General features: G+C 43.3%; 1 protein-coding gene across 1 annotated transcript in view; it reads right to left on the bottom strand.

Moving 5' to 3' along the window:
* The window catches only part of lamc1 (laminin, gamma 1), a 37,186-nt gene that overhangs the window by 9,229 nt on the left and 13,016 nt on the right, over positions 1 to 14,941 (bottom strand). Inside the window, exons 2-12 of the mRNA XM_062482531.1 lie at positions 9,430 to 9,734; positions 7,094 to 7,224; positions 5,422 to 5,588; positions 4,561 to 4,749; positions 3,925 to 4,042; positions 3,419 to 3,517; positions 1,949 to 2,085; positions 1,662 to 1,784; positions 1,235 to 1,424; positions 987 to 1,099; positions 311 to 532 (exon numbers count right to left, since the gene is read on the bottom strand). Of these exons, the coding sequence (XP_062338515.1) occupies positions 311 to 532; positions 987 to 1,099; positions 1,235 to 1,424; positions 1,662 to 1,784; positions 1,949 to 2,085; positions 3,419 to 3,517; positions 3,925 to 4,042; positions 4,561 to 4,749; positions 5,422 to 5,588; positions 7,094 to 7,224; positions 9,430 to 9,734 (1,794 nt within the window). The remainder of the gene's footprint in view (positions 1 to 310; positions 533 to 986; positions 1,100 to 1,234; positions 1,425 to 1,661; positions 1,785 to 1,948; positions 2,086 to 3,418; positions 3,518 to 3,924; positions 4,043 to 4,560; positions 4,750 to 5,421; positions 5,589 to 7,093; positions 7,225 to 9,429; positions 9,735 to 14,941) is intronic.

The raw sequence follows: 14,941 nt of genomic DNA, 5'->3' as shown, positions 1-14,941 counted from the left end.
AAAAAGGAGGAAAAGTTGGGTGAGGTCCAGGATGTAGTGTCCACCATCTCCACTAGGGGGCAGTCTCTGACAGGAGTGGAACAAGGGACCCACTTCTCACGTTTTTTGTTTTACTTTTGAGAAGTTGCGGTGAAATGTATTTGATAGCACAGAGGACATGATCCATGCCAGGTCACGAGTTAATGTGAGAGTTACATCAGCTGGGGGGGACCTTCACTGCAGCCCGCACCATTGTTCCAGACCCAGACACTTTTAGTGCTGGCAGCAGGATAAAAATATCCCGTCTATCTTTCCAACCGTTGTCACTGACCTGAGCTGGGGTCACAAGCATCACTGTGGCCGTTGCAGTTGCAGGGGTCGCAGGAGCTGAAGGGGCCCTGGTCGGGCCTGCTGCGGCGGTATCCCAGAGCGCACTGCTCGCAGTGCTGTCCCACGTAACCTTGGGGACAGGTGCACGTCTCCACCCAGTGGGCCGGAGAGCCGGGGCCTCGGCGAGCGGTCACCAGGGACACGTCGTCCAGGTAGCCAGCGCCTGTAGAAGGAACGGGGGTCAAATGTTTTACTAATGTTGACTAATCGGACACCGGCAAGCTCAACCTTGCGGCGGCTTATCTGGATATTTGCACTGAGCGATCACGGGCAATGATTTCAGTGGTTCGTGCAAAGAGAGCCATGTTGTGTCTTAAGGAGAAATGGAAGAAATCCAGCCTTCACTTGTGCCCCAGTATTATGACTCAGTTGAATGTTCAACATCCTCTCGGTGATGAGGTGACTGATATTCTCCTAACTGATCAAGGCAGCTGAAATCCAGGCGTCAACAGGGAGTTAGAAGCCTAACTAGCTCCGCGCTCCATGTGCTCAGATCTCCCTAGCTGGCCCGGGATTGTTTACTCTGTGAAATGAGGCGAGCCAAGCCAGAAAAGCGTGTGTACTGTGTGTGTGTGTGTGTGTGCGCGCTTGCACGTATGTAAGCATGTTGGGCTTACTTCTCTCGCTGTAGGTGCCGCGAATCTTGATTGAAGTCAGATTGTGCAGGAGCTTCTGGAACTCGGAGTGCGTGAGGGTGGGCCTCCAGGGGTAGTCAGTGCTGTCGTGAAGCCTGCAAAAATATCAAGATGCCTCGTAAGTAACTCAACAACTTCTAAATCGTAACCATATTTCTATGCATTTGATGTACTGACATTGATGGGACTTTTCTGTCTGTCTAAAGATAGGACAAGACATTTCCACCCACCTGAACACGTAGGTCTGCATGTTCTCTCCTGGGTAGGCGTTGCCCTGGGCGATGAGGGGCACGGCCACTCTCAGGCCAGAGCCTTCCAGGACCAAGTCCTCGGCTGAGAGGCGCGTGTCTCGTCTGTCCACCCGGAAGTTGAGGGTGAGGTTCTGGCCATAGCTCAACAGCTGGTTGCCCAGGAACTTCTCTGTGGTAAGGAGGTTATGACAATGAGGATTATCAAGACTCCACAATGTTTCGAATTGAAGACAATCCCTTGCATACAAAAGTGTTAACTTCTTGTTTTCGTGCGCTTTCATGAAGTTGATAAGTAGGTTAGATAAATAAAGGGGTATAATGGCCCACACCCAATGAGCTGCATTAGATCACCAGGCTAACAAAAGCACTAGATCCTCATAGGTCAGTGTGGGGGAGGACTTAGTACCTGAAGCAACAAAGTACATGGGGAAGTAGTCGTCAGAGATCAGGGAGATCTCCTGGCTGCCGACTGACCACTGGACTGGAACACTGGAGCTATCACGCTGTTGGCCTGTCCACTTCTCATCATCTACAGAAACATAAGGGGGGGGGGGAAGACTACATGAAACCTGCATCTCCAACCACAAAACTTATTTGTACTTTATTCCAATAAAACCCCCCTCAAAAGGTTAGCGTCCCTCTTCTTTAAGAGTACAGCCACCTAAGGGAGCAGTAGAGAGCGGGCTGCCTCACCCCTGTCGAAGGTGGAGGTCACAGTGTGGATGCTGTAGCCGGACGCGCTGTCACACACAGAGGAGTGCTGGAAGCAGAAGCACGGGGTGCAGCCCTGGGGGTTGTGGGGGTCCAGGTGGAAGTAGCCCAGCTTGCACCTACACCCCACACAGATTCAGTCAAATCACACACAACACTCTAACAAGAAAGACTATGAATTAAGAGTCCACGAGATTGGAAACTTGGGTTCAGTGGTTTATGTCCGTAGTATTATGTGTTCAAATATCTTTTAAATTAAACCGTTTTGGGGGTTGTAATACTGCACTTGACAAGGTACAGACTCCTGACGTTTAGTCTATGCATCATATTCCACCGAGACTCCCCCCCCCCCCCCCCCATGAGATTGAAACTTGATGACAGATACCGAACCTACACTAGTTTCCCTGTCTCCCTAAATGGCAGACTGAGCAGACAGAGAAGTAGCAGCCTTTCATTTCTGTCCCTTACGTGCGACCACTCGTGTCATTATGGGATGTGTGTTTGTGCGAGGGGGACGTGCTTAATATGAGCGTCTTTGTACAGTAGGTTTACGCGTGTGTGTATCTTTGTTTGCTGAGGGGGTGGGGTCAAATGCCCTCCATCTGGGGCCCAGCAGGGTGGCTGTGTGGAATGCTCCTCCGGTGTGTCTTAGCAGTGCTTAGGAGGACCAAGGTGTTGGTGGTAATTGCTAGTGCCGGCCGGCGGGGGTGGTGAACAGGGGTGACTTGAGTGTGAGGGAAGTGGAGTGTCACCGAGCAGACCCCAGCTGCGTTGCTGGTGATGACGGGACAGGGGCTTGGAGAAACCATAGATGGCCTGGCTGCCAGTCTGTCTCAGCGGGGAAGGGAAGGGGGGGAGGGTGTGTGTGTGTGTGTGCGCTATCTATGGGTTATTTTCTCCTTTGCTGCTAGGGGAACGGTCCAGCCTAATTCTATTTTGCACACATACAGGGGATTCTTTGACAGAGGCTGCTCTCTCCCTGTGTTTGTCTGGGTGAGTCAGAGACGTTTTTAAATCTGCGGTTTAAGCTAAGAATTCTCATGATGGAAGAGGAGCTGAAATACAGCTCTATGAAGTTATATAGAATCTTTAGCAGTCTCTCTGGCCCTTGTCTAGTGTTAGACAATTCTGTCGCAACAGGCACCATGGAGCCAACTCGTATTTAACTGTCAGAAAACAACAAGCTCTTATTTCTTCCAATCCCATAAATATTTTAGACGACAAAGACATTCCTTACTTAATACACTATGTTACAGTGTACTCTGGTTCCAAATAATCCATGTGAAGTACTGTGTCTGGTGTGTAAAAGTGTATTTCTGCCTACTTCGATGTGTGTCTGTGAATGTGCTTCTCCTCTAAAGGTGTGAGAGAGTCTATACGTTTGTGGGAGTGTGGGTGTGTGTGCGTGTGTGTGAAATGAAATCCTAAGTGTCAGAGCAGGGAGGCTCTGACCTGTCACAGCTGAAGCCCTCCACGTTGTCCTTGCACTGGCATTGGCCCGTCTGGACATCACACTCCTGGGTGCTTCCGGAAGGGTTACAGGAGCAGGGGCTGGGGGAGGGAAAGGGAGTCGTAGGAGATAGAGAGAAGGGAGTAAGGCCACTCAGATAAACAGCATGGGGTCGACAGACTCTCAACCTAAACAAGTCGGTGTTTATCACCCTGCTGGTTGCTACTTTGTCACTTTAAAAAAAGGTTTTATGGGATTTCCTTTCACACGCTAGACAGTAGGTAGCAGACTCAGGGCTATCACCTCCCTCCCCCATTCCAAATCAACCGATGGTGAGAAAAACTAGGCAAATAAATGAGGAGATATTTGAATCAGGTAGTAAAAAATGCAAACAGAGAGGAGGAGAGGGTGGTCGAGGGAGGAAGAGTGAGAGAAGAAGGGAGACACACAGAGAGAGAACGTGGGGGACAGGGAGTTCGATGGGGGGGTGGCTGGTGACTACACATACCTGCAGCCTGCCTCGGTCAGTGAGTGGTAGCCTGGCTGACAGCGGTCACACTTGTCTCCCGTCACCCCAGACTTGCAGCTGCAGCGTCCCGTGTTGTCACACTGGGTGCTCAGGGAGCCTGGAACGAGAGGTGAACCCACAGCACCAAGATTAGGTTGAAACACTTTCAAACACATGCATACAATCACAGTTAAACTGCCCATGACATCTGAACCACAAACTGACAGTCTTGTTGCAAATACGACTAATCACCGCAGTTAAGTGTTCCTTCTTGTCACTAGCGTTTTGCGGTGGTTTTCATTAGTGGAGAGTTTCCACATATGGGTTACATATGACTTTCGTTTTCCCACAAATGGTGAAATACCACATCTGGGACCAATTACGACATGCGGTTTGTCACCAAATCCAGTAAAAAGCCTCCCAAAACATAATTATTCCCATAGCACGAGACAATTACAAACCTGACCCTGATACAAAATACAATTTTGTTCTATGTGAAATGTAATATGGTTATACATAAAGTAGCCTACGCGTGCCGTTCTCACTATACTACTGTTAAGAACAATCCCAAACAGACCCGGTTAGAACCACCATATGGTAGCCAAGCCTTCTGGGAAATGGAGGATCAGTACACACCCACGAAGTTGCAGCTGCAGGACAGGCAGCGGTTGCCGGAGCCGTCTCTGTAGTAGTTGTCGAGGCAACGCTCGCAGTTGGGCCCATCTGTGTTGTCGGCGCAGTTCCGGCAGTGTCCTCCATGTCCGGTGGCGCGGTACAGCTCAGAGTCAAAGTAGCACTCGGCGCTCTTGGCGTTACAATTGCAGGCTAGGGACAAAGTACACATTTCTTGTTTAGTTTTACTCGTTTAGTTTTAGCCCAGCTAAAGAGTCATGTTGTTGATTTACAGTTTGTTTATGTATTTTGAGCGTTATTTGTTTTTACTGGAGCTTCTCTTATGCTCACGGGGACAAAAACAAAACTGTAATCGGTAATAAATGAGAACACTGTGAACCAATGTGTGGTTGAAAACAAAAAACAGAAGTTGGGTCAATACACTAATGTGATAGGATTGGAAAGCATTCCCTGGAGCCGTAAGTGAGACATTCACATTTTCCACATCAGTTTATTACGTTTTTTTGCCAATAGAAACAGTTTGAGTCTTGGGAGACAGATTAGGAGGACTGTGAATTTATATAGCCTGAGAAGAAGTACGGTTGTGTGTAGGACCGCTCTGAATCGGATTAGTCATGCATCTGCAGTATGATATGAATGTCTGCCCCGCTGCAACAGACAGGAACTGGTGCTTTGACTTTACAGTTCACACGACATAGAACTGTTCTACATGGGCCAAGGAGATTCGATTTCCACATTGTCCTTTTGGGCTTAGTTCTAGGAACTATGGTAGATACCCGGTGCATGCTTTGGGGGAATGTGCAACAGTGTGAGCAGTACACCTCAGGCCAGCTCCGGCAGGTTAAGTTGTGTGTTAAGACTTACGTAGACACTCATTGGGGTTTTCAGCCGTGGCCCTCCTCCAGGGACGGTCGTTGTAGAAGGGCTTGCACACACTGCAGTCATCACCCTCAGTGTTGTGTTTGCAGTTACACAGCAGCTTGGCCTGACCATTCTTTATACACTCGCTTGCGTGTCCATTGCACTTGCACCTGGAGCACAGATAGAGAAGGGAAAAAAGGGGTTTCCGTTTACTTTTTGGGGGAAACATTTAAATAAGTTAAAATTCAGTTCTGACAGGAAATCTTTGACCACACTTTTGCAAGACATTTAACACATAAAACCAGACAATTTATTTGTGTATGTACTCCAAAGTGAGTAGGTAATTTCCAACGCAGGATGTCATACATATGTTTATATTTACTATAACCTACAAATAGGTGCTCATCAACAACCTCTATATTTTAATGTTTGACAGAGACCAGTAACTTGATATAGTCCATTCACGTACTGTTAATTTTATACTCCAAGTCACAAGACAAACACTGACTGGCTCTAAATAAGATATTATTTAGAGCCTTCAAATAAATTATCCCACTATGTTAATCAACTGTAACAGTCTGAAGACATTATTAGAGTCCTGCTAACTCTTGCAATATGCCAATGAAAGGAGGCAGTTACATTCTACTCTCAGAGCACCTCACAACAAGAGAAGACTTGCATGGGAGCCACCTTTGGCTATTGTTTCAGGTGTTCTTTGGCAGTGAGGTGCGGAAAAAGTGAAGACAGGAAGGAAGAACATGGCATTAGAGGGGCCTATTAGGAAGAATAGCTGTTTGTTCCACCACACAACATGGCCAGTGGCACTACTTTGTGCTTCAGCGTAAAAGCTTGATGCCCCTTGCTGTAGAGAACATTCTGGCAGCCTTGACAGGCTCAGCCCACAGTCCCTGGACTCATCCGTTCCATCCTCATGTTCCGTGGTACACCCCATTCCGGTCTCTGTACGCTGTAATCCAGCACTCCCAGGCAAGAATGCCAGGAATGCAGCTGTGTAATGGAAATCTGCTCCACATTTCAAACAGATTATGGGTGAAAAGACACTGCCGCAGCAAAGGGGGCAGTTTAACACTTGTTTAATACTTGGAGGGTCTCCTCCTTCAGCCTCTCAGTGGGGGTCTTTAATAGGACCATTGGTGGGCCGCAATGAAAGGAAATGACCCACACAATGAGAAATTGAGAATGGGATGTGGTATAAACTTGCTCTGGACTTAAGTCTACCAGACGATTCTACTTTAGATTGAACCCAGCCCCCAGACAAAAACATCTTTGTTGCCGCCACAGAGTTGATATCCATCATGGATTAGTTTTTTTGATCCAACTGATTGAATTCTGTAGTTGGCATTTCAGGACAATACACCAAAGGCCGAGAAGGTAAAAAAAAGCGCTGGTGGCGGTTGAGGGTACTCTCCAGGAAAACAGATGTGTTTACTTGAAAAATATTGTCTACAAAAACAACTTACTTTACATTCTTTGTAATACTTTCAATGGAAAGGACACACACTGCAGAATAGTGGTTTCTGCTACATGAAGTTTCTGCTACGTGATCCATTCACATGTTTCTCCCCTTCATGTAGAGAGGAAACAAGCCAGATAGAGTAAGCGGCCGGATCCTCACAGAACACAGATAACTGAAACCTAAGGGAGCTGGTCTCACCTTCCTCCCACTGCAAAGTCAGAGATAGCATAGTAGTAGGACTTGAGGACCTTGGGATCGTTGAAAACCTCATCTCCGAACGTGTTGAGTCTGTTCAAGGTCACCTTGATATCAGTGGCCGTCACCCATTCCTGCAAAGATACATAAAATGGACAGTGTTAAAGTGTGGCTAGGTCAACTTCTACAGAAACTCCTGCTGAAATGCCGGTGAAATATGGACACAGAGTTACTCAATAGCAACGGTGCCAGACAGACACAAAAAAAGGGAGAGCGGAACTGAGATTGCAAAGTTAATGGCAACAATAGGTTTGTTTGACATTGGCTAAGAATTCTTATCGAGTTGAACAGTTATATTTGGTTGAGACAGTCATTTCCAAGTGCAGCTGTTGAAAGAAAAATAAATAGATCTTGCTTATCTAAATCAAACATGGAACATTTTCATAGATTGGGACGGCTCCCTGAAAAAGATACGGACACTTTTTTGTTTGCTTATTTTTGATCAGAGCAAAAAAGGGATGATGAATCCGGAGTAAGAACCGGAAAAATGAAAGGGTGTTCTTTGGGGAAAGAATGGATCTGGGTCAATTACAGAGATCAGAACTACACAATGTTTGATTGAGGGAATCACATTTGTCACTTATGGGACTGTTCCAGTAAATGCAAGACAATGCAGGCTAAAAGTATTATCTAATATTTATTTTAAATGTGTTTACATGACAAAAACAAGATTTTCAATCTGAAACAAAGTTTCAAAGGAAAGGGACAGCAAAGTTGAGCATGCAGTCTATAATATTCTTTACACAACAACATTCGTTTTTTGTTTGCCACCTCACAAGGCAGAGAACAGCAAAAATATAACGTATTCCCAGGAATTCTAAAGACATATTCAGACTACAATTTTGGCTGACAACAGCTGTGAGGCATTTTGCCACCAAGACAGTAACTGATAGAATCCTCTTGACACATCTATAAGGCAGCCATGACGCAGAGCAAGCTGTCTGAGGCCTGGTGCCAATGGCTATGCTGATCCAGCTAACTCATATAATCCACTATAGCCAAAGCTGATACTTAATTTAAATTTGGAACTGTTATACTGTTCATTTGTAGACAAAAGTTCACGTTTAGGTCAATTTGTAATACTAGTTACTGTATGTGGTGAGAACACATTCAGTACATTTACTGCACATAAAATGAAATTTTCTTGGAATAATTGTTACTTTGGCATAGAACAATCACCAAAAAAGTGTACATGTAGTGATCAATTATCTTGTTCTTTTTGCAAAAGGGCATGCCAAAGTCAGGACATGTTTATTCTTGAAGTTAGAATGCAGACCATTCCAGAACAACCTGTGGCTATCATAAAATTACTCTAAATGCTTTACCGATTGCTGCCCGAATGCACTTAATCATTCTGTCATACTTTTAGTTTGCTGAAAGTGGGTGTCAGTCACCTCCACTTCCTCAAAATGACAAATACAACTGACCTGTTACAGACAACTGACGCCTCAAAGGTATCCATACCAAAAAGAGTAATGGGCTTTGGTATAAATAGCTATATGCCACAGGAGAAAGTCAAATAAGGAAGTAGGCCTATATGTTGCCAGAGCTAAATGTGTTCATTTACTAGAGGTAGAGCATTACATAGTACAGGAAAAGTCTTTTATGACAGAGTATGTCAAACAGGCAAAATAAGATACCAAGAGCAGTCTATTCAGATTGGTGACACAGGCCCACAGTAGTTGTTTGAATGTTTGAAAAAAGGCAATCATGTCAGACTGACGGTAAGAGGTATGAAATATACAATTTAATTGTATTTATAATTTATAATTAAAATCAATTTGAAAGGGCCATTTGTGAAAAGTTAAACATTTCAAGTGAGAAAAAGAGACTGACAAAGTATGTGGGTGAGATGAAGCCTTGTCAAACAAACATTTCCAGCTGTTTCTCTGTCGAGCCAAATTCAATCAGTGTTGTAGTGGGAAATCTGGGGGTGTTACCTAGCAACATTTTGCAACACTTGGCACTGGTCAAGAACACTTTCCCACCTGGACTCCAGAAGCTCGCTTCCACAGGACCAGCCTGCCAACACTTGTAGGCCTTGCCAAAATATCTAAGTCGACAGGCCAACTTATCATTACTCTAGCCACTATCATTGATTGACTGCAAAGCGACTGACATTACAAAGAATGAATATGCCACACCATATTGAGATACCATGTAATACAACATGGATTGTAAATGTAATTTGAAAGGAAAAAGACAAAAAAGAAAAAATCCAAAAAGTGCTGGAGCTGAAATAAGAAGCATCACATGAAATGACACCATCACATGTTTACCTGAAGCACGGGGCTGTTGTCAAAGTTGTAGGCACTTGGGCGGCCCTCCAGGGTTGAGAAGGCCACATTGCCAGCAGTGAGGGGCGAGATGTCACTGAACTCATCTGTACACACGGCCTGCTGCTCATCCTCTCCGGTGCGGATGAATCCCTTGTTGGTCTTCTGGTAGGTTTTCTCACAGGAGCCACTGTAATACTGGTAGGGCAGCCATGGGCCGTTCTCAGTGGTGCGCTTGTAGATAGCAAAGCTCTCTGGACGGCTTGTGTGGAACTTCAGACGCACGTAGGTGATGTCAAAAGATTTACCTGAAAATGAGGAAATATTATCGTAGCTTGTCATTGAGAATCTTACAGATACAACAATGTATTTAGTATGAGTTAACAATGACAATTTCCTAAAGTACTATTTTCCAAGTTCATTGTTCATCCTTTCATCCTAAAGTACTATTTTCCAAATTCATTGTTAACTCCTAAATACATTGTCACCGTGTCAATAGTGATTTAAGCATGGGTTCAGAAGGCCTCCAATGTCTGCCAGTAACTCCAGAGGACCTTTGGAAAACATATTTCACAAGTCTGAGCAAGTTAGGAGTTGTAGAAGGGATGAACAACAGACTATATCTGGAGGAACATGGGGAAATGTTATGGAGAGACGTCATTCATTTTGAGCTAAGAAATGACACCATCTTTCAACACGGCGACAGGGGGTACAATTGTTTGCTTTAGCAAAGAATCTGCTCTCCAAACAGAACTGCTAAAGAGGGGCCTATACAGGGGACCATTGTGACAACTGCAAATATAGGTGAAGTCATGGAGTTGACAGCGAATATTGATGTTTTAAACACAAAGGGGTGGGATAGGAGGAATAGTACAGGCAACAATGAATCATTTGTAAACAAATCAATTTCCTCCTGAGTAATCTTTTGTGTGTTGTGGTTGCCGCCATGACAATGAACTTGCTGACTTTTGAGGGACCTCTGTTAACCCGGCAAGCTTTATGGGTCAAGGTTAATTTGAAGCAGTATATTCTTTACGACATGCTATTAGCTAGTTTAAGAATCAATTCAAAAGATATTGCTGTACTAAGTTTTAGATACAGACTGAACTATGGAATGATAATAAACAACAACAAAATAACAAGTTTTCTGTAAAAGGAAATATAACTAGAGAGGGTACAATTTCTGGGGAAATTGTAGGGTGTGCTTGCTTGCGTCGGTTGCACAGGGGTCCGTTTTTGAATGACATTTTTACAACTGATATTTCTGTATATTTTATATAAAAATGCATACTTATTATTTATAAAGATGACATAGATTTAAAAGCTGTTTGCTGCTCATTTACAACTGAAAATACGAGTGAAGTGTAGAATGAAATAGATGTCTTCTCATTTCCCCTGCAAGAGGCAGCCTCATCGTTGAAACAAAACGAATAAATTGGGCAGACCGGTGTAAAAATTGACCTAATCTCTATGACTTAAACGTCATTTTAAGTTTTTCCCTTCTCATGATATTTTCAGGCATTTAGCCTACTCATTGCATTCATTCATTAATAAAGAACCCCCTTTGAAGATTATTCTACGACGTTGCCCGGCAGTAGAAGATGGAATCGCGATTCAAACAGTACCATCTGCTAACGGAAAATATGACCCCCAAAAGGTAAATAAGCTTGACATTTATTTAGTGGAAAATCGCTCATTCATAAAAAGCTCACTGGTAGTGATCATTGTCAGTAACAACGCAAAATGCGATATAGCCCTGTGTGGAGAAGCTGCCCCGGTAAATTGTACTACTACGGCACAGTACTAGACTACTGCTGTGTTCGTCTTGGTAGCGATTGCGTTGGTTGAATTGGATTTAACGTTCCGTTGTACGGTTTAAGCTGAAATTAATTATTTTCATGAACAGATTGACAACGTTTAGGCTGTGGCAATGAAGTTCAGGTTAGTAGTTAGATAGACTTTTGATTTAAGTAAGGGGAGTGCCGAACATGTTCTGTCGCCGTTTGACTTCCTAAACAGCTGTGTAGTGTAGATGTTTTTGTAGTGTGTCTCACGTAAGCTACAGCGTTGCAGTGAGCTACACTGGTTTGAAACCACAGGTAATGGTAATTTCACCAACAAATCGTTTACTAATGTCAGAATAAATCCTACAACGAAAATGTATATGTGAGGAATGTTTATTTTAACGATTGAAAACAAATAACGCTACATCATAGACCACTGTAGTATGTGTTGCCCGGGCAACACAGGCTAATGTCATGATGCTAATACTTCAGTGAAATAGTAGACTACTGTTTCCGAAAGTAGATGTACTTTCTTAATAATATCAGCTTATACTGTACATTACACATGACAATTGTGTGTCATATCACAAAGTAAAATGAGTAAATAGTTATCACCCTGGCCTCTTTGCTTGTGGCGTTTCTGCAGCTGCCTTGCAGTAAAGCTATAGTTAGCCTAGCTATCCCCCAAGTTAACAGATGCGAAACGAATGTTCTGCCAAAGGTAGTCACGCGTGTTTTCGTGACGTTAGTGACGTAGTGACGTTAGTAACGTCTGTGGCTAGCAAATTAGCCACCGTTAGCTTCACTTTTCGCCACAAAAACTTAACTTAAGCCCAAACCATGCAACGGAACATAAATTCCAATAGAAGCAACTCAATCGCTACCAAGACGAAACTTTTGACACCTACGTTGTCTATGTAGGCAAAATATTGACTGAGTTTTAGGGGGGCAAAAAGAATAATAATAATATATATGTGAGAGAACAAAGGTTGTGCCCTTGCCGAAGGCAAAGCACACCCAATTAAAAGGGATTCAAGAAATGTTTTTTACCATAACTAAAAAACAATCTTCCATCATTTCATGGAAACAATTATTTTTTCCCCACCAGACACTTCCATCACAATGTAATGAGATGACATCAATATATTTGAATGAAACATTCTGCAAAGAGGACATCTTTAAGGGGGCTCCAGCCATCAGGCGAATGTCACGCAACAAGAACAACTCTGTCATTGACATCGCATTTCTGAAACCACCCACGCATCCTCTCAAACAAGACAAACAGCATCTGTTGGCGCAGCAATGAAGTGGCAAAGCAGAGGGGCGAACAACAAAGAGTCCTCGTCAGTCCAATATAGAGGAACCCACTCAAAGCAGACAAAGGAAGCGTCGTCACTGAATACAGGTGGTCACTGTACTAGGACTTTATTGGTTTATAGGAACTGCTGTTAACCAGACAATAAGGAAGGAGTCTGTACTGGTGGAAGTCGAGTTTAGTGTGTTGCACAGCATGATGCTTTCGAAGGGAGACAAGTTAGTTGACATCTCTAGATACAATGTAGGTGTAAATAAATTGTGGGTGCAAAATTCAGGTATTCACCCCTATGGTTTTGTTTAGTCTACCGTTCATAATGAACATGAAAGGTAGACAATTCAGTTTACAGACAACCGCAATTCTAATATAAAAGAGTTAAAACTGAAATGCAACGATCACATCTAATTGCTTACACAAACAAACCATGAATAAGCCTTAGTAGCCTAAATCACATTGTAAATGTTGACTTTACTAGTTGTTTCCAAATACTGCTTTCAGCACTTTAGATGTCAACAATGCTTGAATTGGGCAAATTAACAATCTAGAAGACAACTATTAGCAAATTCATGACATTGTCTACTTAGGACTGTTTGCACAATACTTCTCTCATTTAAAAGGGTTTAAAACGGTGGTTTTATTTGAGATGGAAGCATGGCAGTGATCCATGAGTTTACCTCATTTAGTTGGCCCATTGCTGTCCAGAGCATAAAGCCAAGAGGCATTCCAACTCTCCTTCCAGAACAATCAGTGTATTGATGAGCAAAATAATTCTACAGCAAACAACCTATGCTGTGGGGACCTCTTGTGTTTCTCTATAAGAAGCCAAATACAAAAAACACTGGATGAATACCATATTGGATACAAGTCTGTTTTCCATTTAGGCCTATACTTTCTTTTACACCTCCATGGACATTAGGTTGAATTGTCAATGGGTAAAAAAAAAATAATGGAAACACATAATATTAAAATAACTGACACACATGTAAACAGGAACATAATTCATTTTCAAGTTAGCCTAAGATACTAGGATTATACTCAATTAACTGGTATTGGCAAAAGCATCTTAAACCCACCATTGTATGGCACTGACCCTTTGAAACACTTCTCAGAGAGGCCCAGCAGAGGTTTTAAATGAAAAGCCCCTCAGTTGAGTGACAGTGGAGAACTTTGGAAGGGGACTTCAACCATGTGTGCACCTGCCCACTTCTCAAGCATGTTCTAGTTGAGTGGGGCTGTGACATGGTGGTATGGTAGTGGTGGTGGGGGAGGGGGAGTTGGGAGTGAACTGGCTGGAATGTGCTTCCGCTCGGCAGAGTGACGCCAGTCAAGGGGAGGGCTAACAAGAGACCCAGAGAAAGTCTACAGTGAGAGCAGATGGAGGGAATATAGACAGTTACGTTAAGGTGCTCAGATTCGGAACTTCGAATAGATCATAATTAATTCCTTTTAATACATTTTCTTCAATGTTTAGCAAACTAAACATTGAATGGATCTGAAAATGAATAATCATTTTTCTCTTTTTTTTTGCCTTTGTAAACACATTATTTTGTAAGGTTAAATTCTCTTATGAGGAATGTTCCTACAGCTGGCACTGATTGCTTTTTGTCGGAAAAAGTGGCCAGTCCAGCAACTTTAGTGATTAAAAAAGACACACTGCACCTTCTATACGGTGACAGTCACAGATGTATGCTAGGTTGCCAACACAAGTGTTCCCAACTCCAAATTCCACCACAAAGCAGTGCTGCAGTAAGTTTTTTAACTTTCTGACAAACCACAGACTGGTTTCCTAAAGCCTAACTTGTCATTAGAACATGAGTTGAGTGTTACCACAGCAAGCTAGGACTTGCTGTTGTAGACAAACCTCACAAGACCAAAGTTATTCAACCAGCAGATCTGGGATCTCCTAGTGAAAGAAAGGAGAGGGACATTCCAGGAGGTTGGCTGGGGGATGCTGGTACAAATAAAATAAAAAGTCAAAGACTGACAGTAAACTTTAAAAGGTTGAAATATCTAAGTAGAGCCCACAACCTTCTGATCGGACAGACAATTTCTTCCCTCATACGCTGTGAAGACAGCAAGTGGACCAGATGTTAACTTCACCATAAGACTGTAATAAATCTGGCCTGAACATAGCAGTGATCCTTGAGAACAGGACAAACATATTATTCCCATGAAGACAGTTGTGAGTTCACAATCTAGCCTGGGAGTGTGTCTGATCTGCCCTCTGTATCATCCTTGAACTGTATGATAAACATTGTTAAATGCTGGGAATTTCCAAACTTTGCCAAATAAAATGGTGTTTTCTTTCAAATAAGTTGCCCTGTGTATGTAGGGATGGAGAGTTAGTTATATATTTTTAAGGCAGGGGTCAGCAACCCAAAATGTTGAAAGAGCCATATTGGACCAAAAAAACAAA

The sequence above is a fragment of the Osmerus eperlanus genome, chromosome 16 (genome assembly GCF_963692335.1).
Source record: "Osmerus eperlanus chromosome 16, fOsmEpe2.1, whole genome shotgun sequence".
Taxonomy (NCBI): Eukaryota; Metazoa; Chordata; class Actinopteri; order Osmeriformes; family Osmeridae; genus Osmerus; species Osmerus eperlanus.
This window is presented reverse-complemented; position numbering and strand designations above follow the sequence as displayed.